The sequence below is a fragment of the Mirounga leonina genome, unplaced genomic scaffold, assembly GCF_011800145.1.
Source record: "Mirounga leonina isolate KUSES-001 unplaced genomic scaffold, KU_Mleo_1.0 Mir_170, whole genome shotgun sequence".
Lineage (NCBI taxonomy): Eukaryota > Metazoa > Chordata > Mammalia > Carnivora > Phocidae > Mirounga > Mirounga leonina.
Genome location: NW_023270433.1, coordinates 7,748,978 through 7,773,215, shown reverse-complemented (window position 1 = coordinate 7,773,215; position 24,238 = coordinate 7,748,978). Strand labels below are relative to the sequence as shown.

Here is a 24,238-nt window from a genome sequence, read left to right as displayed (position 1 = left end):
AGATTGGGGTCGATTGTGAAAGTGGCCACCATGCTCTGCATCTCCTTGCCTTTCCTCTGGGCTGCCTGTGACCTGCTTTGACTGCTGGAATGTGGCCGGAATGGGCTTGGACTCACCCAAGCCTAGACCTCAGCAGGTGTCACCACTCCTATTCTTAGACCCTCATGACTCTCCAACTGCCATATTAGCAAGCCGGACCAGTCTGCTTGGTGACAGGAGGCAGTCCCTCCATTGCCCCTGCAAACAGCTAGCCACACCAGGCACACGGGTGACCAGCTCGTTGAGAGGCATAGGATGGGCCCAGCCAGGATCAGGCAGGCCCGGCCTATCCAGAAGAACCCCAGGGAACCAGGAGCTCAACAAATGGTTCTTGGTTTAAGCCAGTCCTCTTAATTTCTGTCTACCAAGATCTCCACTGGTTTTGACGATGCTCTTAGACATGGAGTTTTCAAAGCTCTGATCCAAATAAAGCCAGCTCCCTCAGGCAGAACTGTGGAGCTCTTTGTCCGTACAGCCTGTCTCTCCCCAGAGCAGAACCCATGAACCACTGCCCCCAAGCTGGGAGCCAGACCTACTTTTCCTGGAGTGACAGTGCTCTACCAGTGAGCACTATGGGGTGGCAGGCCCTGGTCTCCTGAGCTTGCCCCCCTGGTGTGGAACCCCCACCCTATGAGCTACCCGAGGTGGGGGCCGTCAAGGGCCAAGTATTCCCAGCCCGACGCCTTCCACCGAGCTTCCACCTTGCCGGTGGGCCTGTGTGGGAAGTCTCTCTGCTGTACCTGATTGGAACAGAGATTCTGCAACGTAGGACTGGAGGGGGAGGATGAGGAAGGCCAGCAGCCTACCCCTCCCCGGATGGAGCTGTGGCCCCAGACTAGGAGCTGGAGGGTAAGGGAGCCCCCTTCATCTTGGCCACACCTGCTCAGAACAGTGCACCCCAGCTTAAACGTCTGTAACACAGAACGGGGGATGGGGAGCGGACATGTTTTCTTCTGACACCAAATGGCACTTTTCTATACCATCTCTTCAAGTCTCCAACACCAACTGGGTGTGCAGTGGTTCATTTCTAACACTACTCAGTGGAGACCCCACAGGTCAAGGGCTCAGTCCCACAAAACTGCCCGCACTTCAGATGCCAGCCATCAGTGCGGTATCAGGGCTACCCATACTTCTGCCCAGCTGAGTACAAATTCAAGAGTTCCCAAGACCCCCTCCTCAGGTTTGATAATTCATAGAACAACTTACAGACTCAAAAAAGCACTCTACTTACTGTTTTATTATAAAGGATACAACTCAGGAACAGCCAAATTTAAGAGATGCACAGGGCAAGGGGTGGGGCTGGCCCAGAACTTCGCTGCCTCCTCCAGGCATGCCACCCTCCCAAGCACCTTCATAGGTTCACCAACCCAGAAGCTCCCCAAACCCTGTGGTTTAGGAGTTTTTATGGAGATTCCATTACATAGGCAGAGTTGATTCAATCCTTGACCGCTGGCGATTGAACTCAATATCCAGACCCTCTTTCCTCCTGGGGGGTGGGGGGGTGGGGGGCAGGGGCGGCGCAGGGGTGGGGTCTGCAGGAAGTTCTAACCCTCTAATTACGCGCTTGGTCTTTCTGGTGACTAGCCCCATCCTGAAGCTGTCTCCCACCCACAGTACCCTCATTAGCATAAACTCAGGCACTGCCTAAGAGGCTTGTTATGAATAACCCTTCACCGTGGTGATCCTTTGCCTGGGCTGGGCTCCTGCCCCCACAGGGGGTTGGGGAGGGAGCAGCGTCCAGCGGGAGTAGGGGGCATTGCCTTGGGCTGGGGGGGCAGCCCTGTGCTGGCCCTGAGTCTCAGGCACTAGGCCAGGCATCTCTCTCTCTCTGGAGCCTTATTGTCACCCTGTCTGCAATTGGGGAAGGCGGCGCTCCCTGCACGGTCGTGTCTGTGCAAAGGCTGATGCCTGTGTGCAATTGTGAGGGCCTCTCCCCTCTGCCAGTCGTTTCCGCCCTCCCAGAGCTGCCTCGGGCTGCAGGGAACAGATACCCTAGGCCAAACAGACCGCCACAGCCTGGGGGTATTAGGATGCTGGAAATCCCAGAGGCTGCCTAAGGCGGAACAGGCTGGAGCCTCACCTCCCTGCTCTGCTAATGGCAACATTGGCTGCCACCTACTAAGCACTTCCTGCACCCCTGGACCGTATCCCTGCACTGTGCACTTTACGTAGGAGGTCACACTCAGTCCACAGCATGGTCTCCCCATTTTACAGCTCAGAGAGGTCAGGCTGCTGGCCTGAGGTCACACTGGATAGAAGAGACTGGCTAAACTTGAGCCCACTCTTAACCAACCACTGCTTTAACCTGCCTCCCTGCCACGAGTAAACACCCACGGGCCTGTGTTTCGGGCCCCTCCCTGTCCCCCTGCATCCATCCAAGGATCCCACTGTTAACAACCCCAAATGCTGAAGTAATACTGAGCTTCCCCTTGTCCAGCTATCAGACTTTCAGGGTAGAGCTGCAGCCATCTCTTGCTACGTGCTGAGCCCTAGACTACGGGGATGAAAGGCACCTGGCCACGGTCCCAGGGGGTGCCTGCGCTCTTATAAGTACTGGGTGGACAACAGATGTACAGGCACAGCTGGCTGGAGATGAGGGACGAGAGATGGAGCCTGGTGGGGCCGGTGCCTAGGTGGGGTTCACAGCTGCAAGCCAGGGCATCTGCCAGCTGGACACCTACCACCTCTCACCCCCTCCGGCCCCCCAGGATGCTGCCATCCCAGGCCAAAGCCTACAGTGGGCCTTTGTTTGCCTGGGTCAGCACGGGGCAGATGGAGCACTTCCACCAAACCTTATGGAAAACGGACCCCGTCTCTGTGGACAGGGACGTCCTGGGACTCCAGCTTAGGAGACTTTGATATAGAGCATCTCTTAGCACACTGCCTCCCCACCATGCTTTGGGTGAAGTGAGAAAATGATTTGCTACGTAGCTATATCACCAAAGAATTAACAAGCTGGTCTCAGAGGGCTCAGGGCAGAGGCTCACTGGCCTGGGGACTGGCTTCTTCTGGTTCTGGGGGGCTCTGGGAAAGTACCCCTTCTCTGATTGGCAGGGTGGTGGTTTCTAAGGCTCACCCATTGTAACATTTCCACCTGGGGGACGGTGAGGTCTCCCCAGAGCCCAAAAAAGTGCCCCAAGAGCCTGGCATCCCGATCTTTGAGATGCCATGGCCTGGGACACCCTGGCCTAGGGTGTCTGTGGTGCTTGGCCTTGGAGGGGAAGGCCGGTTGCTAGTGCCCAGCCTGGCCAGGAAGAGGGCAGGATCCCTTTAAGCTCTGCCTCACTCCCTCAGTTTGTTGCTATGTATGGGACCAACTTCCTTAGCAACCACCTGTCTTCTTAAAGGGGCCCTGGAGCAGTGGTTGCCACCAGCCATGGCTCCCAAAAAGAAGGCAACCCAGGGGGCCAAGGAGCCCGAGGTCAAGAAGAAGAAAGGTGGCAAGAAGGATGCCAGCACGGCCAACAAGCCCATGGAAACGACTTTAGGCGAGGAGATCCGAGAATTCTACCACATCCAGATCCGAGACCTGGAGGACAGGCTGGCCCGGTGGGTGGAGGGTCAGGGAGGCTGGTCCTGCTGGGTCAGAAGCCCTGCTCATAGCTGACCAAGGGGCAGGCTCACTCAGGGGGTCCTAGGCCTGTGTTTGGCTTCCCAGGGGATGTCTAGACCCCACCCCCAGCCTGTTTTCTCCTAAGTAACATTGAGAGGCTTCACAATTTGACCCCACCCTATCCAGGCTCCCAGAGTCCTGGGGTCCTAACCTAAGTGGCAACCCTACCCCAGGCAAATACCACCCCCCCTGCCTCACTCCTGCCCCGTGGGATTATGTGCTTTATAAAAGGACAGAGTTCAGTCAGTGGGATGAATTGAAAATGGCAGCCCCCTGGCAGGTGGGTGGATCCTGTGTCCTTTCTTCCACCACCCCTCCAACTCCCACGGTGCCTTGCTGATTCCCTGCGCTACGTGCCCCACTGACTTACCCACCTGCCAAGCCCAGGTGTTTTTCCACGCTGGGCCCGTCTCCCCAAATGTGAAGGAGGAGAGTTGTCTCCCCGTGACTGTGTGGATAGATGGTAGTGTGTGTGGGAGGGGTCTCTAACTTCTGAGACAAGCACACTTGCCCATTTTTCTTATTTTAAAGCTAGTTTCCTCCCAGATATGATGCACCAGCCTAGTCTCATGGTGATCCTTACAAGACAACCCCCTTTAGTGACCATTAGGCAGCAGTTCTTCCCCAGATGATGTTACAGATACTCACAGCCAATGTTGAGTCCTTCACATGCGCCAGGTGGGTCCTGTGCTGGCGCTCACTGCATCCTTGAAACAGTCCCAGGAGAGGTCCTGACATCAACCCCATTGTACAGATGGAGAGACTGAGACTCAGGGAGGGAAGTCACTCCCAGGAGGAGGTGCCAGGATGGGAGCCCTGGCCCTTCTGACCTTCCCACACCAAGCTGCTTCCTCACTCCACAAAGCAGGTCATTCAGCTCTGTACCACACAATGCACGGTATACAGCAGCCCTTCAAAAGATGTTGGTTGAGTAAATAATGAAGTAAAACATCTTTCCAAAGAACTTCTACAAATTGGGTGCCTGGGTGGCTCAGTTGGTTAAGCGACTGCCTTCGGCTCAGGTCATGATCCTGGAGTCCCGGGATCGAGTCCCGCATCGGACTCCCTGCTCGGCGGGGGGTCTGCTTCTCCCTCTGACCCTCCTCCCTCTCATACTCTCTGTCTCTCATTCTCTCTGTCTCAAATGAATGGATAAAATCTTTAAAAAAAAAAAGAACTTCTACAAATTATTCCACTGGAAACCAGTAAATCAATTATATGATACTCTTAAAAATTCACAAGTTCCCCTCAAGCTGAGACACCAGATGGAATGTATTTGGGGATAATGCATTTGGGAGACAGTTATTAGGTGCTTACTGTTTGCCGAGCCCCTCTGTCAGGCCCCAGTACAGAGGTGGAGGAGGTCAGGGGTCTGTCAAGTGAAGACAGAGATGACATCAGGTCTTGACTGCCCGTTGGAACAAGGGCCCACTTACAGGAGGGCACCAAAAAGAGCGTCACAAATGTGGCTTAGGTCCAAGAAGGCTCCACTGAGGAGGCTCACCAGGATTCACTCAGTGAACCAGGGTAAGGAAGACAGCAGGTTCAAAGGTTTGGGATTGCAAAGCATGGACGTGTTGGGGGTGTTGGGGGGTGCAGAGCTGGCCAACTGCAGCAGTAAACACTGTGGTTAAGAGCCTCGAATTTGGGGTCAGACGGACTGACTGGGGTTCAAAATCTGATTTCGCCACTTACTAACTAGGAGTTTCTTCATCCCTCTGAGCCTACATTTCCTCATCTGTAAAATGGGTGTAATTATCACAGTACTCACTCGCGCATGGATTCAACATACACACACCGTGCACCTAGTATATACCAGACACCATCCTAGGTGTTGGGGACATAGCTGTGAATATACCGAAGGCGCTGGTCTGATGGAGCTTACATTCTGGTGAGGTAATGGATGTAAAGCACCGAGCACAGCTGTTGGCTGTGGTCGTCGTTAGTGCAGATCAGGGCGCACAGTGGGACATGAGGCTGGATTCCCATGTGAGGAACCCCGAATGCCCCTCCGTGGGAGGGTCCAGGGGAACGGGCCTAGCTGCGTGGAGACCTGGCTTGCCCACTCCCCTGGACCTCTGCCCCACCCCCGCCCCAGGTACCAGCGGAAGTGGGATGAGCTGGCCGTTCAGGAGAAGCTGTTCCGCCAGGAGTTTGAGCAGCTGGCCAACAACAAGAAGGAGATCGTGGCCTTCCTCAAGCGCACGCTCAACCAGCGCGTGGATGAGATCACGGACCTCAATGAGCAGCTCCAAAGCCTGCAGCTAGCCAAGGAGATGGAGAAGGACGCCTTTGAGGCACAGCTAGCCCAGGTGCGCCACGAGTTCCAGGAGACCAAGGACCAGCTCACCACGGAGAACATCATCCTTGGTGAGGGGGGCGGGGACCAGCAGGTGCATCTGGGGGCACACACACGGGAGAGGGAACCCTGTGCTCTTGCTCTTGGGGCTCTAATCCCAGCTCTGCCATTGACTTTCTGGCCTTGGGCAAGCACTTCTCTTTGACCTTCAGTTTTCTCATCTGGGAAATGGGTATAATACGCCTACCTTGGGTAACAGCAGCTATGTGCTGCTTCTTCCCACACATTATCTTCTCTAATTGTCCCAGTCATCGCCCAAGGCAGGAAATACTATCACCCAGTTTGTAGGTGAGGAAGCACCTCAAGAAGATGAAGTGTCTTGCCCACGGTCACCTAGCTGGCAAGCATTGTTTTGAGGATTAAGGACAGCATTAGTGCCTGGCCCAGAGAAGGTGTTCGTGTTCAGTGGCTGTTGTCACTGTCACTTCCCAGAAAACAGAAGTCAAGGAAGGTTTTCCCGAGGAGGTAGAAACTGAATGAGGCTTCGTAAGATTAGTGGCGGGGGGGGGGGGGGGGGGGGTGTTCCAGATGAAGGCCGTGAACGTGGGTAGCACTGGGCATGGCATGTTGTAGGGACAAGGGTCTGGCCCCACTGGATTGGGAAGCATAGGGAGGGCAAGAGGATGTGGAGGAAGCGGGGAGGGAGGGGCATGTTCAAGGTCATCGCTGCCCTGCCGGGGTCCTGCCCTCCTGAGGTGGCCCCTCACCAGGCTGTGCCCTGCGGTGGGGCAGGGGGGAAGCTGGCAGCTCTGGAAGAGTTCCGGCTGCAGAAAGAGGAGCTCACAGAGAAGTTCGTGTCTCTGGAGGACCAGCTACGGAAGCAGGAGAGTGAATACAAGGATTACGTGTACAACCTAGAGAAGAAGTCCGTGCTGGACAAGGACAGGTGGGCAGTTTGGGTGCTGGGGTGAAGCACAGTTCAGTCCTCAAGTCTCCAACAGCCTCCGCTTCTAACTGGGGGGACTGCATTAGCTCAGGGACTCCCCAGCCTGGCTGGTGATTTGTAGAGGGTAGGAGAAAATAGATAAGCTCCCAGCTCTAGCCCTTACACCGGCATTACTAAATCCTTGGGACTTCCTTTTGCCACTTTTTGTGACTTAAAAATTATATTTACTTAATAGGTAACAATAATACATACTGATATGGTTCAAAATGCCAGAGGTACAAAGGGTCTGCCGTGAAAAGCCTCTTGCCTGAATCCCCGCTCCTCCTGGGAAATAGAGCATAGTGGTGGCCCTCAGCCTTCTGGGGAACCCCACATGGGAGGGCAGTGCATGTGCCCACTTGCCTGATGCCCCCTCCTTCCCACCCATACTGACTAGACTGAGGAAGGAGATCATCCAGCGTGTGAACTTGGTGGCCACCGAGTTCCGTAAAGTGGCCACTAACCAGATGTGGGACACGACAAAGCGCGCCATCATGGAGAACAACACGGTCACCCTGCAGCTGTCGAAGATATCCCAGCAAGGCATGCAGCTGCTGCAGGAGAATGAGCAGCTCAAGGACACCCAGGACAAGCTGTGCAAACAGCTGGATCTGTTGGAGAACACCCAGAAGGTCATGGCCAGGCATAGCAGAGGCCACCATAAGGTGTGCCCGCCAAGCCCTCGTCACGGGGCATTTGGCACATAGAGCAGGAGGGAACCCTAGGGGTGCCACTTCAGGGCAAACACAGCCTGGCAGGGTTGGATCCCAGGCTGGAGCCAAGTCATGAGGGAGGCAGCAGTGAGGGGACACAGCCCTTTGTGGGGGCTCCTGGGTGACGGGTGCACCTCTGGTTTTATTTGGTCTAAAGCCCCTTATAACTCACTGAAGCGGAACCCACCCCTGGGCAACCGGGGGCTCTGACCAGACACGGTGCTGGGCCCCCAGGACCTTGGCTGGCTTCTCTGTACAAAGGGGTGAGCTCTGGTTGAGTCCGGAGCTGGGGGAGCAGGGCTGGCTGAGCGCCCGCGGTGGGCCCAGGGCACGGCCACCTGCCCGCACCCGCAGGTCATCCTCATGCTGACCGAGAAGTGCCGCGAGCACCAGCAGGGCAGGGCGGAGGCCGAGCGGCTGTGCCTCCGGCTGAGCCAACTGGAGCAGAGCCTCGGGCAGCTACAGCACGACCACCAGGCACTGAGGTGGGGCCACAAAGGGGCGAGCAGTGGCGGCAAGGGGGGGAGGGGGGTTGAGGCCCTCTCTTTTGGGCCACAAGACCTGACATAGGCCAGTGGCTTCCCCTTTCTCTAGGGGTCTTGAGGCTTTGTCTGCCGAACAGGCTAAAGCCCGGGGCTGGATGAGGGCCCCCGTGGGCTAGAGAGAAACCGCCTAGCACAGGGAGGGGGCTGACTCATCCCGGTCCTGGGTCCAGGAGTCAGAGAGACCAGCTGAACCTGCAGCTGGAGAGGCAGCAGGCTAAGGCACAAAGGCTACAGCGGGAGCTGACCGAAGAGCAGAAGGTTCGGGCAAGTCTGGAGACAGCCCTGGCCCAAGCCACCTTCTTCCTACAGGACATTCTACAGGTGACAGGAAGTGGGTAAAAGTCAGGGGCAGGGGGAGTGGGCCAATGTCAGACACTGCTTGGAGACACCGGGAGGGGCTGGGCCAGGGCCAGAGGCCCCACCTTTCCTCTGAGAGACTCCTGGCAAGTCTGTCCTTTCCTGATCCGGCAAAGATCCCTTGAAGGTCTCAAAATTGCTGGAGTCCCTCTCTGAGGCCCTGAAAGACCTCATGCCTCAGGCTTCCCAGTTGCAGAATGGGTATCCCATCACAGCCAGGGTGCACTTGGAGAAAACCGGCACTGGGATTGGAGTTTCCCAGAGGTGGGTGTTGGGGCCACTCTGGGCCTGATCCCCATGGGCCCACCCCCACCGGCAGATGCAATCCGATGAGGAGGGCGGCAACTTTGATGTAGTGTTCCAGCTACAGCTCAAGGAGATGCTGCAGCAGCTGCTGACCATGCTCAGCTCGGCCCTGGTCCTTAGCCCCCAGCTGGCTGTGTGTCCCGGTCGGAAGAGCCAGCCCCATGGCCCACCCAAGGAGAGGTAAGTGAGTGACCCTGTATGACTTCAGAGGAGGCAGCTGTGGGAACTTGTCCTAGGGCTCTTCTCGGCTGACCCTAGGCCACCAGAAACCTGGCTCCCCAAAGCCTCTCTGACCCTCAGCCTCCTTAACTATGAAATGGAGGTGGTGATGCCAGCGCCCTCTCCACAGCCAGCCCAGCACCCAGCCCCCCAGGATGGGGTCTCTGCCCCAGCAGCTATCCAGCATCACACCCTACCAACCGGGGGACCTGGGCCTGGTGCCTCGACGGGCCCACATCCCACCCAACCCCGAGGACCTCAGGCTGCTCTCACACACCACCCGTGTGGGAACCTTCCAAGTGCACAGCTGCCCTGAGGTGAGAGTGCCAGGGGCCCCAGGGACGGCAAGACAGCAGCCAACCCAGGGTACAGATCCCGCTCTGCCACACTGCAGCTCTAAGGCCTGGGGGCTGTGCCTAGCTCGCTAAGCCTGCATTTCTCCATCTGTAAAATGGGCCAAAGAAAAGTGTGGCAAGGCCTCAGTGGGCTAAGGCATGTCCACACATCGCCTGGGAAGGGGGCATGCTGGACCCTGTTGGCCCCTCCTCCGCTGGCAGGGGAAGGGAGGGAATCCCCTGAGGAGGCCTCAGCTTCAAGGCGCATCTTTAATCTTACAGATCCACACCTCTGGTTCTCTAAAAAGGTTCAAAAAGTTTAGTCTTCCTGAAGTTTCTCTACTTTCCAAGTAAGACACAGAGAGAAGACCAATCCCCATTCCAGAAGTGGACCACCATGGCAACAGTCCCCTCTTTAATTCACAGGCAGCCTGGGGCAGCCCAGAGAAGAGTTCTATAAAAAGTAGATACCACAAGTTGTCATGACACCTCTGTGGATGTGGCTGGGCGCGTGGGCATGGTGGTCAGGCAGGCACGTGTCCACTGATGGCAAGGCCTGACGGGGGGCGCTGGCTTCGCTCACGGATGTGGTCGAGGAGCAGGTCGGTAGCTCGCTCCAGCAATGGAGGCAGCAGCTCCTGTTCAGCGGCGGAGAAACAGCCTAGCACGTGGGCCTGCACCGTGTCAGGGTGTGTCGGGCGCCCGATGCCCACCCGCAGCCTCGGCATTGCCTGTGGGGGTCAGAGGGGCCCAGAGAGCTTTGATAAGGAGTGTCGGGGGCCCCTTGTTGGCCCACCAGACCCAGCGCAGGACAGAGGGGCAGACTCACATTGGAGTTGAGACAGGTAATGCAGGAACGGACTCCGTTGTGGCCCCTTCAAAGGGATATGGAAGGGGCAATTACTGCTTCCCTGGATCAGCACCCCTCACCCCTCCCAGCCCCCGCCAGGGTCAGAGCACCCTTATTCCCTGCCGAGACTGGGATGGCCACTGGTATCCTACTCCAACTGGGAGGCTCCTCCCTAGCCCCCCCTGACCTGCTTAGAGCCTCACCTGGAGCTTCCCCCAAGCTTCAGAGCCAGTTTCCCCAGGGGCTTGTCCAGTTCATCGTGCACCAGGTAGACCTCCTCAGCAGTCAGCCCAAAGAGCTCCGCTGGGCACAGACAACAGTGGCCCTGGTTACTGCCCATCAGCCCAGGGGGGTGGTCCCGATTCACAGCTCTCAGGAGGAGGGACCGCAATTAACCCCATTTCACTTATAAAGAAGCTGAGATTCCTACAAGTGCCATATGCAGCAATTGGAGCCCAACAGGCACCTGCAGGTGAACAGCTCTGCCGCCGCCCAGAACCCCGTCTCTGGCCCCGGCGCCCTCCCGGCCGGCCTCCTCGGGTGCCCTCAACTCACCCGCCCGGGCCACGCTGCGCCCGTTGGCGTTCATGAGGCGCCGCGGCCGAAGCAGGATCAGCTGGGCATCCCCGAGCGCGGCCAGGGCGAGGTCGGCGGCGCAGTGCCGGTCGCGCGCCCAGCCGTCCGCCACACCGAGCCGCTGCGCCAGCTGCCCCAGCACCGCCAAGCCCACGCTGTGCCGCGTGCCGGGCAGTCCAGGGTTCCCCAGGCCGACCACCTGCGGGCGGCACCAGGGAAACTGAGGCCCGACATTTCGCGCCACCCTCTACCTCAGAGCGCCCCCTAGGGCCCAAGCCAGAGAAAGGAAAATGGAGGGCAGGGTAGAGTGGGGAAGGGGCGCGAAGAAGGGGGCCCAGAAACCCCGGAGACTCCAGAAGGCTGAGGGCCCCGCGAACTGAGCGGTCCGAGCAGAGTTCACAGAAGTTTAGGGTCCGTCAGAATACTGGACCCATTTTCTTTCTTTTTTTTAAAAGATTTTATTTATTCATGAGAGACAGAGAGAGAGAGAGAAGCAGGCTCCCAAGGAGCAGGGAGCCCGATGCGGGACTCGATCCCAGGACCCTGGGATCATGACCTGAGCCGAAGGCAGACGCTTAACCATCTGAGCCACCCAGGTGCCCTGGACCCATTTTCTAGATAAGAAAACCGAGACAAGGAATTTGGGGAATGGTGTCCGGAGACAATGGCAGAACAGGAGCTAGTTAGGGCCCAGGAGCCCCTAGGCCGCCGCCCCCCACTCTACTCACCAGCCACCGCTTCCCCGGGGGTCGGGGTTCCAAAACGCCCAGGCTCATGGCCCGACTCATCCACAGCGTCGCTCTCAGGCGGCCGAGCGGCGGCATGCTACGCCTATTCACGTTCTCGGCCCCGCCCCCTGACGTTATCAGCCCTCGACCAATCGCGGTGGCCAACTGTCCCCAGTGTCCAATCCCGGGCGGGCCGGGCTTCTAAGGGGCGGAAGTGGCGGGGCGGTGGCCTTGACTGGCGCCTCAGCTAGTTCCGCGGCGCCGCCTCACGGTGTTTCTGTGGAGTTTGTTGTGAACTCGCGGAGCCCTTATGTGACCTCCGGGTCGGGAGGAGGGAGCCTTGTTCTGGCCCCTGCTGTGGCCCTGCAACGCTGCGGAAACCTGGCAAGTCCTCTCCCTGACGTAGCCTCAGCCTTCCCGGCTGATAAGTTTGCTAACCTCCTTCCGGCTCTTACAACCCTTGGATTCCGGAGGCGTGGCCTGAGGGGGCGGAGCCTGCGGGCGTCCAGGAGATGGTGCCTGGCAACGTCCGGAGTGGGCCTCGAGAGGTCCTCCCTTGGGAGGGGAATTCATGACAAACTCCAGAGAGGTGCGGGAGAGGGTCAGGAGAGAAGAGGCCGAGGCGGAGTTCGCAGGAAAGGTTTCAAGTACAGGAGAGGCAGGATAAGTTGTGCGATTCAGGAAAGTCCCTGGCCGCAGTGCCGAGAAGTGAGGGCTTGAGACGTATGAGCGGTTGGGGAGGTCGAGAGTTGGCCGGAGCTGGCGTCCCGGCAGAGAGGGCATTGGCCCAGACGAGAGGATGAGAGAAGAGAAGGGATCTAAGAGACCTTTAGGAAATGGGACAGACAGGACATGAGGACTGATAAGACAGAGGTGACTGGCCGAAAAGGTGGAGTCACCAAGGTGGGAAAGCCTGGGGCAGAAGTCAGGTGAGGTGTTCAACTTGCCCTGCTGGGCGTGAGGGTCCCACAGGATATGCAAAGGGCTGCGGGACCTCCTGGGCCTGCAGTTTGGGGTAGGGCCTGAGCTGGAGACATTAGGGTTTTGGGAGTTTTGCAACTAGAGGTGAAGCTGATGGGGGACCAGAAGGAGAGCAGAGTGCAGTGTGAGTGTAAGAACTCTGGCCCCTGACCTTGACCATAGGAGAGGGAGAGAGGCAGAACTGAAGAGAGAAAAGTTGGAACATCCCTAAGGGGAATGGGACTGCCACCAGAACCCAAATTGTGCCTCCTGCCAGCCTCGTTTCCAGCCCCCGTCCATCCTGTAAAACACCTGAGGAGAGTGTGTACGAGGGGCGGGGGTCCTCTCTGAGGCCTGCCCCAGCTTGCTGTCCCTTGGTTCTAGGATGCTCGGGAGCTTGACCCGGCTCAATCAAAGGCCATCCCAAAGCCATGGGTGTTTCCAGTCCCAAAGGGAACCCTACAGCGCATCTTTGGGAGCAGCCAGGTGTTCCAGAACTTGGATGATGTAAAACCGAAGGTCGCGGGATTAACAGTGCCCCTCAAAGTCAGGGAGTAGTGAGTCACTACCTTGTCCCAGGGTCCCAGGTTCCTACCCTGCACAGCGAGTGGCGTGCCCTACAGCCTTGGGTCAGTTACTCTCCCTCTCTGGGCTTCAGTGAACTCAGCTGTATAATAGGGCTCTTCTGCCTCAGCAGATGAAAGGCTGCTGGCCGGGATGAGCTCCAGGAATACCAGGCTCCTCTCCCTGGGTCTCTGTCTACCGGCCCCACCGTGTCTCTCCACCCACGTCCCCCCTCCTCCCAACCCACTCCCGCGGCCACAGCTGTATGCCCTGGGTTGGTCAAAGTCAGGGCCAGCCCCTCTGCCTGTGCCCCCCTGCCCCTACAGCTACCACCAAGGCCTGCAGTGCTTGGAGAAAGAGGACTGGGAGATGGCCGTGCTCTTCTTTTCCCGTGCCCTCCACCTGGACTCCCACCTGGTGAGGGGGTGGGTACAGGTGGTTGCTGACACTGCCCTCACTGTCCTGCCTGCCAGGCTCCTCCTCTCAGGGTCACCAAGTCCCTTGTGATCACTGAGCATCAGGCCTCAGCAGACGGTGGAGAGGGGATAGCAGCCTGGGTCCCCTCTTCCTCAGGTAGACTTCTACGCTTTACGAGCTGAGGCCTACATCCAACTCTGTGACTTCTCCTCGGCTGCCCAGAACCTGCGAAGGGCCTACTCCTTCCAGCCAGAGAACACCAAGTACCTGGAGCGGCTTACCTTGGTCCTTTACCTGCAGGTGCCCTGGGCTGCTGCAGGCCCACCCACCATGTCCACCTCACACCCAAGCCAGTTGGCTCTCCCTCCAGCTGTGGGGGGTTTTCCTTGCTCCTGGGACCAGCTCTGTCTCTCTAGGGACCTTCTTGTCCCCATGTCTGAGTCTGCACCTGCTGCCCCTCTCATGACCTCTCCTACCTCCAGAGATGGTTTACCACCAGGGCTGGATAAAGTTCTGCAGCATTGCCCAATAGAACTTTCTGCAGCGATGATAGTGGTCTGCTCTGCACTGTCCAATCTGGTAGCCATTAGCCACGTGGAACTGCCGAGCCCTTGAAATATAGTAAGTGTGAGTGAGGAACTGATTTTTAAATTTTATTTAATTAATTAATTTAAATTTGTATAGCCACACGAAGTGAGTGGCTGCTGTCCTGGACCACACAAACCTAGCATCCTAGAGGCTCTAAGCACTAAAAAGGTAATAGCATCCCCCATTTACAATTCAAAATAAAATTACTGAACCACAAAATACCAACAAAGTCCAAGGTTTTCTGTTTCTGTTCCTGTTTCTATATTGCCGTCTTGCCAACTGTATAATTCTATCTCTGCTGTCTCTCCCTCGCTCTGTATCTCTCTCCATCTCTGTCACCTTCTCTCCATCTCTATGTCTCTGTCCCCTAAATTTTCTCCCAGATCTATAGGGCTGTGTCCCTGGCTCTTGTCTCTCTCCCTTCCTGCCCCAGTGGGTGCCCCCTGTAGCTAGTGGGTGCTGCTGGGCCAGAGTCACAAGCAGAAGGGACTGCCCCCTGTGTCCCCAGGGCCAGTGCCTGTTTGAGCAATGTGCCTTCCCAGAAGCCCTGAGGGTCTTCTCGCAAGCCTCTGCGCTCCAGCCTGAGAAAGCCAGCTTCCGTTACCGATGGTGAGCACCAGGCATGCGGCCGTGTTCTCCCTGCAGCCCCTTCCTGCCCCTCTCGCCCTGCAGACAGAACATCTGCCCTCTCTTCTCAGCATGGCCTGTCTCCTGGCCCTCGAACAGCATCAGGACTGCCTCTCGCTCATCGCCAAGGAGGAGAAGCTTGGCACGACCAATGCTGATGTCTTCATCCTCCGGGCCAGGCTCTACAACTTCTTCCAGAAGGTAGAGCGGGGAGGGCGGGGCGGGGATGGCCCTTCCCCTCTGTGGGTGCCCCCAGCATACTCTGAGATTAAGGAAGGCCATCAGGCCGCCCGTGTGGCGGGGACCTTCGTTGGCCACTCAGCACAGTTGTCCTGCTATCACTCAGCTCTAGCTCTGTGCCAGGCCTGTGTCGGCCCGCAGAAGCCACAAGGTGAGAAACCTGTGCCATCCTGCCCCCATGGGAGTTAGAGCCCAAGAGAGATGTCCTTGAGCACATAATTGCACAGAGGATGATTTCACAAGTGCAGGAAGCAGCACAGCGTGGGGGCACCCAAGGATCCGTTAGATAAGGTGGCCCTTCCTCCTCCTTTCCTGTCTCTCCTTATTTGCCTCACTGTCCGGGCTTGGAGCCAGAAAGTACAGGGAACAGTGTGGGGACAAGGGAGACTTGGGGTCACAAGAGAGGAGGGACTGCAGGTATGAGAGGCCATCAGGTAGGGTTTTGTGAACCGAGGAGGCCCCTGACTTCTTCCTGGGGCCTCCAAAGGGTTGCTCTCTGGGGCAGTGGGCTTTAGAAAGATCCTGTGGCTGCCAGGGGGAGTCTGGGCTGGAGGGGCAAGACTGGAGGCCAGGAGCCTGGGTGCCGTCCAGTCCAGTGGAGGCAAGGATGGCCGTGAGGGTGGCCAGAAAGGGGCTGGTCCCACAGTCCTCTGGAAGTCAGGAGCAGAGACGGATGGGGGAGGGCATGAGGGAAAGGGAGGGATCCAGAACAATGCCTGGTGTTCGGGCTTGGGCTGGTGCATGGGAGCTGGGAAACTCAGGGGGAGACTCGGGTGGGCGGGTTCACCTCAGTCACCAGGTGGTGCATCCTGGGGGTAGCTGGAAACTTGAGCCTCCCTATGCTGGGGGCTGGGCTTCTGGGCCCCCACAGTGAGTCAGTGAGAGTCTCCTTCCAAGGTAGGAGACTAGTAATTATTGGTAATTATTGACTGTGGGAGTTTGGCCCCTCCTGCCACCTCAGCCCCTGTAATGCATAGGCACGTTCTAAGCACTTGACTCATGCTTGTCTTTACGACTTGAGGTAATCATTTGAGTAGATACAACCCATTGTCCTCTTTTCACAGATGAGGAAATGGGTCCAGAGGGCCTGGGTGACTTGCCCAAGGTCACACAGCCAGTTCTGTGTGGTGCTGCCCTTGAACCCAAGCCCACCTACTCCAAAGCCCTGTCCCGAGCCTCTGCCATCTTCCCCCTCCTGACTTCCACTCACAACTGGTGTCCACACTGTTTGCCCTGCTCACCGTCCAACCCATTACCCTACAGGACACAGGATGCTTGCTAAAACTGTTTGTTGACTAACTGACAGACTTGTTCACCCAGTGGAAGGTATTTGCCTGGGGATGTTTTCTGCTCAGGCCTAGGCCTGCATCTGTTGTCAGAGTTGTCTTGGGCTTAAAGGTCAGGGGAGTTGGGGAGGACATATGCATGGGAGGATAGGGAGGATGTGACAATCATGGTCAGGAGGACACACCTTCCGCCCACCTTGAGTGAGCTTAGAAGAAGTCCTACAGGGGCGCCTGGGTGGCTCAGTTGGTTAAGCGACTGCCTTCGGCTCAGGTCATGATCCTGGAGTCCCTGGATCGAGTCCCGCGTCGGGCTCCCTGCTCGGCAGGGAGTCTGCTTCTCCCTCTGACCCTCCCCCCTCTCATGCTCTCTCTCTCTCTCGTTCTCTCTGTCTCAAATAAATTAAAAAAAAAAAATCTTTAAAAGAAAAAGAAGAAGTCCTACATGGAGGAGGCATCTGCAACACCATTCTATAGCAGAAACCACCCAGGCTGACTTGGCTCTCCTGAGGTCACATCTGGAAAGGGACCAGCAGGGATGGGGCCTGGGATGGGATTTTCTCATAATGCTCCCTGCTGCTTTCATGAGGCAAAAAAGGTGGCACAGCAATGCAGGGACATCAAGGGTGGGTGACATGGTCTGGAGGTGTGCCTCTCCATGGGACAAAGCAGAGCTCGGCTTAGCCTACCGCCCTGATGCCATCCTTGGCCCCCTGCAGCCCAGCCTCTGCTACCGAGACCTGCACAGCGCCTTGCTGTTGGATCCCAAGCACCCACAGGCCAAGGTGCTGCTCCAGATGATGGTGGACCAAGCCCAGAAGGCGCGTCAGGATGCTGGGATCCTAGCTGTGCAGGGCAAGCTGCAGCATGCTCTGCAGCGCATCAACTGTGCCATCGAGAACAACCCTCTGGACCCTAGCCTCTTCCTCTTCCGGTACTGTGTGGGGAGGTACCCATCTTGGGTCCTGCTGTATGGTCTCAGAAGAGGACTTGATCCTCCCCAGGCTTCAGTTTCCCCAAGTAGCCTCTAATAATCTTTCCCTACTCCCCATTAGGGTCAAAGCCAGGGAGAGGTCTTAGCTGCTATTGCCCTTGGAGGAGGGGCAGGCAGCCACCTTAGTTCACCTGGGAATCCTGGACCCCCAAGCCTGCTGAGCATTTATGCAAGGAGGCTCAGCCCAGCTCAGTGGCCAAGGCTTGGGTTTGAATCTACCCCTTGCCCAGGACTTATTACATGATTTGGGGCCAGGTACCTTTCTTGAGTCTAGGTTTTCTCATATAAACAGTGGGGTAAAACATCTGTCCCAGGTACAAAAAGGCCTTAGCTTAGAGGTTGGTATGCATGCACCTACTTCCTAGAAAGAAAGATGGAAGCTATTTTGGGGTAAAGCAAAACTACCCATGACCAGCAGGCTATCTGACTAGTAATCTAGAGCCGGCCCCACACCCAAACCAGCGCGTGAAGAGAGGGCCTTCACGCCACCAGCCCAGGTCAGAAGGCCCAGAGTGGCCAACGTCCTGGCCAGCCGCCCCAGTGGGTAGGGGTGCCTTGGCCTTCATGTCCCTCCCCCACAGGGGCATTGTGTACCGCCGGCTCCAGGAGTTTGATGCCGCCGTGGAGGACTTCCTGAAGGCGCTGGACATGATGAGTGAGAGCCAGGAGGGCATGGTGCGGCAGGCTCAGCGGCAGCTGTTGCTGACCTACAATGACTTCGCCGTGCACTGCTACCTGCACGGTGCCCCCGAGGAGGGCGTGCTACTGCTCAACAAGGCCCTCAAGGACGAGCAGCAGGAGAAGGGCCTGTACATCAACCGGGGCGGTGAGCGTGGGCTGCCCCTGGCCCCTCTAAGGCGCCCTTGAGGGAGGGATGGAGGGAGGGAGGGAAAGAGCTTCAGGGATCTGGGGACACATTCTGCGAAGTGTTGCCTTAGACAAACTGGCTACAGTCTCTTCAAAATGCTCAGAATCAGGCGGCTGGGGAAAGGTGCCCGAGGCACGGAAAACCTTGGCAGGCACCCTCTACCACCCACGGGAGTGGGAGTTCGGGAGTTCACAGCCACCGGTCTAGGATCCCCCAGAGGGTGGAGCAGGCTGGGCTGAGCCTCCTGGGCACTGGGGTCGGGGGCCTGCTCAGCCCCTGCGTCCATGCCCCGGGCCCTAGATTGCTTCTTCCAGCTGGGCAACCTGATTTTTGCGGAGGCGGACTACCAGCAGGCACTGGCGCTGAGCCCACAGGACGAGGGCGCCAACCTGCGCATGGGCCTACTGCAGGAGCGGATGGGCTTCTGCGAGCAGAGGAGCAGGTGCGGGCTGTGGGTGGTCCCCGGGGGTGGGGTGGGGGTGCTGGCATGGAGCCGCCTGCTGGGACCCCTGGGTCAAGATCCTCTGCTCTCCCAGGTATGTCTCCTAAATAATGGTTTTAGTTTTCAAGTTTTCATGAAAAATTCTTCACTTTTTTTCTGAATATTGTTATGGTAATTGTGCTTTTTATAAAAAACTGAAGTGTTTGGTAATGATGCACAATTCAGAACCTGAACATTCCTTCTAATATGTCTCCCAATACCAACCCCCCCATAGGTTTGGTAAAGGTCCCTCCAGATTGTTTCCTATACATATATTAACAATTATTATCAGTTTACAAAAGTTAAAGTCATGCTAAACTGTTTTTTGACTTGCTTTTTAACTTCCAATGTCATTATATATATAGGACTACCTCATCCTCTCTTATTATTTGCATAGTATTCCATTCTATGGAAGTACAACTCATTTCTTTAGGTAACCCTCTACTGATGACTAATTGGGCTGTTTTCTGTTTTTTATTACTATGTGATGAGCATGCAGGACGTACATTTCCATGCATTATACTAGTAATGCCATAATTAGATTGCTAGGAGCTAAACTGTTGTTAAACGGTGTGAACATTTAACATTTGAAAACATAATAATATCCAGGGGCGCCTGGGTGGCTCAGTTGGTTAAGCGACTGCCTTCGGCTCAGGTCATGATCCTGGAGTCCCCGGATCGAGTCCCGCATCGGGCTCCCTGCTCAGCGGGGAGTCTGCTTCTCCCTCTGACCCTCCCCCATCTCATGCTCTCTCTCTCTCTCTCATTCTCTCTCTCAAATAAATAAATAAATAAAAATCTTTAAAAAAAAAAAAAAAAGAAAAGAAAACATAATAATATCCAGCTGTTCTCCACAGTGAGCCACTATAAACTTCCTCCGGGAAAGGAGAGTCTTGGTTTGCCCAAACCTCCACAGTGCAGGGTGTGAAGACTGTTTTCTTTTCTTTTCTTTTCTTTTTTTTTTGCGAGAGAGAGAGAGAGAAAGCGCATGTGCACAGAGGGAGAGAGAGGGAGAAGCAGGCACCCAGGTGCCCCGTGAAGACTGTTTTCAACTCTGCAAATCTAGTAGGCAAAAAAATGCTCTCTCGCAGTTGATTTATGTTGCGTGCTTAAATTGTTAGTGCGGTCCAGCATCTTTTTCGTGTTTGTTGGTCATTATGGCTGGCCCAAACCTTTTGCCTGTTTTGCTGTTAAATTGCTCACGAAGGGGCGCCTGGCTGGCTCAGTCAGTAGAGCGTGCAGCTCTTGATCTCAGGGTCATGAGTTCAAGCCCCACACTGGGCTTACAGCCTACTTAAATAAATAAGACTTTTAAAAAAAATAATAAATTGCTCATTAAAACTTTTTGTTGTTGTTGTTACAGGAGTTCTTTGTAGGCTAGGAAACTTAGCTTATTGTCTGCCTTCTATGGGAAAATATATTTCCCCTATTTATTGCTTTCCTTTGTGGTGGTTTTGCTACTCAGTAACTTGGGATTTAGTCATAGTCAAATTAATTTTCTCATTTTTAGCTGCTGGGTTTGTGAGATTCTCGAAAGGCCCTCCTTACTCCAGGATATTAAAAACATTCACTTACACTGGGGTCTTGTACTAGCATAAGTGTTGGGGCCGTTAAGTGTGTAGCTACTATATGGTCTCATACAGCAGGGGCGCCTGGGTGGCTCAGTCATTAAGCGTCTGCCTTCGGCTCAGGTCATGATCCCAGGGTCCCGGGATCGAGCCCCGCATCGGGCTCCCTGCTCAGCGGGGAGCCTGCTTCTCCCTCTCCCACTCCCCCTGCTTGTGTTCCCTCTCTTACGTTCTGTCAAATAAATAAAATAAAATCTTTAAAAAAAAAAAAAGGGTAGCTGGCAGAAGAAGAGCAGAGGGGCATGGTGGAGGTGGGGCAGCAGAGACCAGCCTGATTTATCCCATACTCCCCAGTGGGGCCCAGGAGCCACCATGTCCCTCCCTGGGGCCCAGCGCACGACAGCCTGTGGCCCACTGTGTCCCGCAGGCAGTTCCATAAGGCGGATAGCCACTTCTCAGTGGCCATCCAGCACAACCCCCAGAAGGCCCAGTACTACCTGCACCGTGCCAGGACCCGGCAGCTCCTGCAGAACATTTTGGGGGCCCGCCTGGATGTTGCCACTGTCCTGCTGCTCAGCCCCAAGCAACCCAAGGTAGGTTCCTGCTGGGCCAGGGGGGCAGGCTCCAGAGTCAATACCTGTGGTTGCCTAAAGATACTCCCTGTTCCTAAAAGAGCTCTGGTTTCCTAGCAAAACTAACAGCTGCCGATGCCAGGCCGTGCCAGGTACTGTTCCAGCCACTTCAGCTGGCGCTGCTCTGTTTACCCCTCTTCAGCACCCCACGGGACCGCTAACATTATCCCCCCACCCCCACCCCCCCAATTTGCAGGTGAGGAGGGTAGAGCTCAGAGAAGTCCGTACCCTTGCCCCAGGGCACATGCTTAGACGTCCGACCCGCAGGAGCCGGTTCTGACACCTACGGCTGGCCTAGTCAGGGCGCCCCCTCCCGGGGGGCCTCCTGGCAGGCTCCTCCCAGTTCTGGCGCAAGGAGGTCTGGCCCTGTAAAATCAGGAACTAGTAAACCCTTCCCACGCCAGCCCTGAGAAGGGCTCTGCGAGGGCAGGGCAGCACCACATCGTCTGCCCCCTGCCCTGGCCCACACCTGGCTCTTTCGTGGCAGGTGCTCCCACTGATGGCCAGCCTCTTCCCAGGCATGTCGGTGGAGGAGGTGCTCTGCAGCCAGGTGGCCCACCTGGCCAGGCTGCAGTTGAATCGGGTGTTGGAGAGCAGCCTGCAGGCTGGCATCCCTCGAGGCATCGTGGGGCAAGTTCCTCAAGTGGGGGCTGCGGACCAGGAATGGGAAATGGCTGGGCATCAAGGCTCCTCCTGCTCCTGCTGCCTCCTCAGGCCACTCTCGGGACCCTGGGGATGGTGGGCCGAGTCAGGGGGGCTTACCCAGCACTCTGGGGCCATGGCTTGGCAGGCAGCTCAGACAGCGGGAACGAGAGCGCGAGAAGGCGCGGGCCCTGCAGTTCTGGTGGAAGCCTTTGTTGGGGAACTCTGAAGAGCTCCAGGCCACTCCCCAGACCCTGACAGGAGAGCCAGCAGGTGCAAACGAAGCTGAGGCCCTCCACAAGGAGGAAGAGGTGAGTGGGCCACATGCTGGGGCCTACAGCCCTTGAGGTCTGGGGTGGAGCGTAGCCCGAGCCAGGGCTGAGGGAGGCAGACTGGCTAGAGGCTGGCATCCAGGCCTGGCTCTGCCACCACTCTGTGTGACTTGGGCTGGGGTGCTTCTTCTGTGAGATGGGGATGGTATCAATAAGGAGTACCCCTGAGGAAGGGCAAGAGGATGTGGACTCCTCATAGAGAGGCCTCCCCACACCTTGCCACACTCACCTTCATAAATTCTGTGTGCACTGGCCATTGTGCCAGGATTTTCTTAATTCTTAAATCCGTCTCTAAGAACTTTTTATTGAATGTCACATAAATATAGAAAAGCACACAGATCAATTGTGAGTGAGCTGGTGAATTTTCACAAACCGAGTACACACATGACGCCATTAGCTATCGAAAGAACACACTCCCAGCTCCCCAGAAGCCCCCTCATGCCCCCTCCCTTAGCCCAGTGCACCCCCAAGGCTGTCCTGATCCTTAACATCACAACTGAACGCGCATGTTTCTTCACATCAGTGGGCAAATACGGTGTGCCCGCTTGTCTGGGGACTCCTTTCGCTAAGCATGTTTGTGAGATGTATCTAAGTTGACTGCTTGTTCTCATCGCTGGTTGAGAATTCCATCTTGTGAAAGTCCCACAATCTGCCCACTCAATTGCTGACGGACAGCAAGTACCTTTGTGTTCAAAGGAAACTTTATGAAAATGAAGTAAATGGAAGACCAGCATCCCTTGCTGTAAATGGCAAAGGCTAGCGCTACAGTTCTCTAGGTCACACTGGAACACAAAAATACAAAACTTTCTGCCCCCTCCCCCCGCCCAGAGGTTATTGTGAGCTCCCTCCCTTGGGGAGATGTGGGGCCGGCAACTGCTGGTTGCTGGGACTCTGCCTGCCCCCTCCCAGCTTCCACACCCCCCCCACTGCCCATAGGCGTGAGTGGGCCTGAGGCGGCCAGCAGCTAAGAGCTGGGCTGTGGAGTCCCGCAGGCCTGGATTCAACTCTGCTCCTCTGCTTCTTTGCTGTGTCGAGGGCAGGCTGCTTAGGCTCCTGGAACCTTGGTTTCTGGTCCGTGAAATGGTAAAAATGGTAGTTCCCTCCCAGATATGTGGGAGGACCAAATGGGATAGAATGGTAAGCATAAAAAGCTCAGTTCTTCACTAGCCATTCCCCAGGGTACAGCACTTTACAGTTTACAGAGGACTGTCCCACATTGAAACTAATTTGCATTTTGCAGACGGCAGACCTGAGGCCCAAGCAGCCTCTTGAACACTGTCGAAATTTATCACAGTGCCCTGCCGGTCGAGTCCGACCACTCCCCTTCCTGTCCAGTCTTCACCTCTCGTGCTGCCCAGCCCCAGCTGGGCCCCCTGAGGAGCTCTGAGCTGCTGGCCTTCCTTCCAGAGCTGAGCCGCTGGCCCAGGGCCTCCCATGGCCTGCAACGGCCCCACCTGTCTTCTGCCCTAGGAGGAGCAGTGGGAGCCTGCACCCAACAGGATGAGGTCCCTGTCCGACAGCTACCTCGACCAGACCTCTTCAGGCTCCGTCTTTGGCTGTAAGTCCCCAATACTCTCGCTAGGCCTGAGTAAGCCAAAGCAGCAGATTAGGCAGAAGTCAGGGGTCAGAGACTCCTTGGCCTGCATGTGCATTTGGGCTCTGCTACTTCTAGTTCTGTGATTGTAGAGCAGGAGGAAGAATCCTCACTTTGAACGGGGCATGGTGAGCCCTCAGTGTCTCCCATTTATCCCACAGCCCGGGCCCACTTGCAGGGCTCAGGTTGCCGAGGAGCGCTGGGCTGGCGTCATCTGGCAGACCTTCCCCTTGGCCGGGCAAGGCCTCTGGAATAGAGGCAAGGGTGAGGCCTACACCTCCTTCTCCTGGAGCTGTCTGAGCAGAGCAGCCTAACGGATGCTCTTGGTTCATCCTTCCCAGTCAGGACCATGTCCACCTCAGAGACAGAGACGTCCACTATCTGCCAGGAATACAAGAGCACCTCAGCCACTGCTGTGACATCCTCTGACTCCCCACTGCTGAAGACTCAATCCTCAGACCTGCTGGAGAACAGAGAACACCTAAGCTTGAGCCACAGCCCCAGAAAAACCAAGGCCACCCAGGGCCAGAGCCAGAGCCCCAGCAGGACCAAAGCCACCCAGGGCCAGAGCCGGAGGCCCAGCAGGACCAAGGCCACCCAGGGCCAGAGCCGGAGGCCCAGCAGGACAGAGGCCGTCCAGGGCCAGAGCCGGAGGCCCAGCAGGACAGAGGCCGTCCAGGGCCAGAGCCAGAGCCCCAGCAGGACCAAAGCCACCCAGGGCCAGAGCCGGAGGCCCAGCAAGGTGGAGGCTGCCCAGGGCCATAGCCGGAGGCCCAGCAGGACCAAGATCACCCAGGGCCAGAGCCGGAGGCCCAGCAAGGTTGAGGCCACCCAGGGCCAGAGCCGGAGGCCCAGCAGGACGGAGGCCGCCCAGGGCCAGAGC

At 56.6% G+C, this 24,238-nt stretch overlaps 3 protein-coding genes across 6 annotated transcripts in view; 2 read left to right on the top strand and 1 right to left on the bottom strand.

The window, feature by feature from the left end:
- Positions 1-3,270: 3,270 nt before the first annotated feature.
- CFAP157 (cilia and flagella associated protein 157) lies at positions 3,271-9,765 on the top strand. Its single transcript, XM_035015756.1, has 9 exons — positions 3,271-3,588; positions 5,751-6,022; positions 6,744-6,897; positions 7,334-7,601; positions 8,004-8,134; positions 8,365-8,515; positions 8,871-9,037; positions 9,207-9,393; positions 9,694-9,765. The coding sequence occupies exons 1-9, from the start codon at positions 3,347-3,349 to the stop codon at positions 9,763-9,765; spliced, it is 1,644 nt and encodes a 547-aa protein (XP_034871647.1). The 5' UTR covers positions 3,271-3,346.
- Positions 9,668-11,687, bottom strand: PTRH1 (peptidyl-tRNA hydrolase 1 homolog). Of its 4 annotated transcripts, none has more exons than XM_035015754.1 (5): positions 11,566-11,687; positions 10,817-11,036; positions 10,465-10,564; positions 10,241-10,286; positions 9,668-10,049 (listed from the first exon to the last, which is right to left on the bottom strand). In XM_035015754.1, the coding sequence occupies exons 1-5, from the start codon at positions 11,659-11,661 to the stop codon at positions 9,936-9,938; spliced, it is 576 nt and encodes a 191-aa protein (XP_034871645.1). In that variant the 5' UTR covers positions 11,662-11,687; the 3' UTR covers positions 9,668-9,935. The 4 variants fall into 4 exon arrangements, with proteins under 4 accessions (XP_034871645.1, XP_034871643.1, XP_034871644.1 ...); XM_035015752.1 differs by having other exon boundaries at positions 9,668-10,142; positions 11,566-11,683; XM_035015753.1 differs by lacking the exon at positions 11,566-11,687 and adding an exon at positions 11,394-11,524 and having other exon boundaries at positions 9,668-10,142.
- A 730-nt stretch (positions 11,688-12,417) lies between these two features.
- Positions 12,418-24,238, top strand: part of TTC16 (tetratricopeptide repeat domain 16) — a 12,321-nt gene continuing 500 nt past the window's right edge. Inside the window, exons 1-14 of the mRNA XM_035016584.1 lie at positions 12,418-12,468; positions 12,910-13,082; positions 13,416-13,506; positions 13,663-13,806; positions 14,603-14,703; positions 14,793-14,922; positions 16,964-17,178; positions 17,820-18,064; positions 18,407-18,548; positions 20,583-20,748; positions 21,275-21,421; positions 21,582-21,740; positions 23,232-23,319; positions 23,697-24,097. Coding sequence (XP_034872475.1) covers positions 12,418-12,468; positions 12,910-13,082; positions 13,416-13,506; positions 13,663-13,806; positions 14,603-14,703; positions 14,793-14,922; positions 16,964-17,178; positions 17,820-18,064; positions 18,407-18,548; positions 20,583-20,748; positions 21,275-21,421; positions 21,582-21,740; positions 23,232-23,319; positions 23,697-24,097 — 2,253 coding nt within the window. The remainder of the gene's footprint in view (positions 12,469-12,909; positions 13,083-13,415; positions 13,507-13,662; positions 13,807-14,602; positions 14,704-14,792; positions 14,923-16,963; positions 17,179-17,819; positions 18,065-18,406; positions 18,549-20,582; positions 20,749-21,274; positions 21,422-21,581; positions 21,741-23,231; positions 23,320-23,696; positions 24,098-24,238) is intronic.

Coding starts and splice junctions, on each gene's coding strand:
- CFAP157 (XM_035015756.1), top strand. CDS start 3,347: ATGGGACCAACTTCCTTAGCAACCACCTGTCTTCTTAAAGGGGCCCTG. Junction 6,023..6,743: donor CACGGAGAACATCATCCTTG/GTGAGGGGGGCG, acceptor GCGGTGGGGCAG/GGGGGAAGCTGGCAGCTCTG. Junction 9,038..9,206: donor CATGGCCCACCCAAGGAGAG/GTAAGTGAGTGA, acceptor CCCTCTCCACAG/CCAGCCCAGCACCCAGCCCC.
- PTRH1 (XM_035015752.1), bottom strand. CDS start 11,661: ATGCCGCCGCTCGGCCGCCTGAGAGCGACGCTGTGGATGAGTCGGGCC. Junction 10,287..10,464: donor AAGCTTGGGGGAAGCTCCAG/GTGAGGCTCTAA, acceptor ATCCCTTTGAAG/GGGCCACAACGGAGTCCGTT. Junction 10,143..10,240: donor TTACCTGTCTCAACTCCAAT/GTGAGTCTGCCC, acceptor TGACCCCCACAG/GCAATGCCGAGGCTGCGGGT.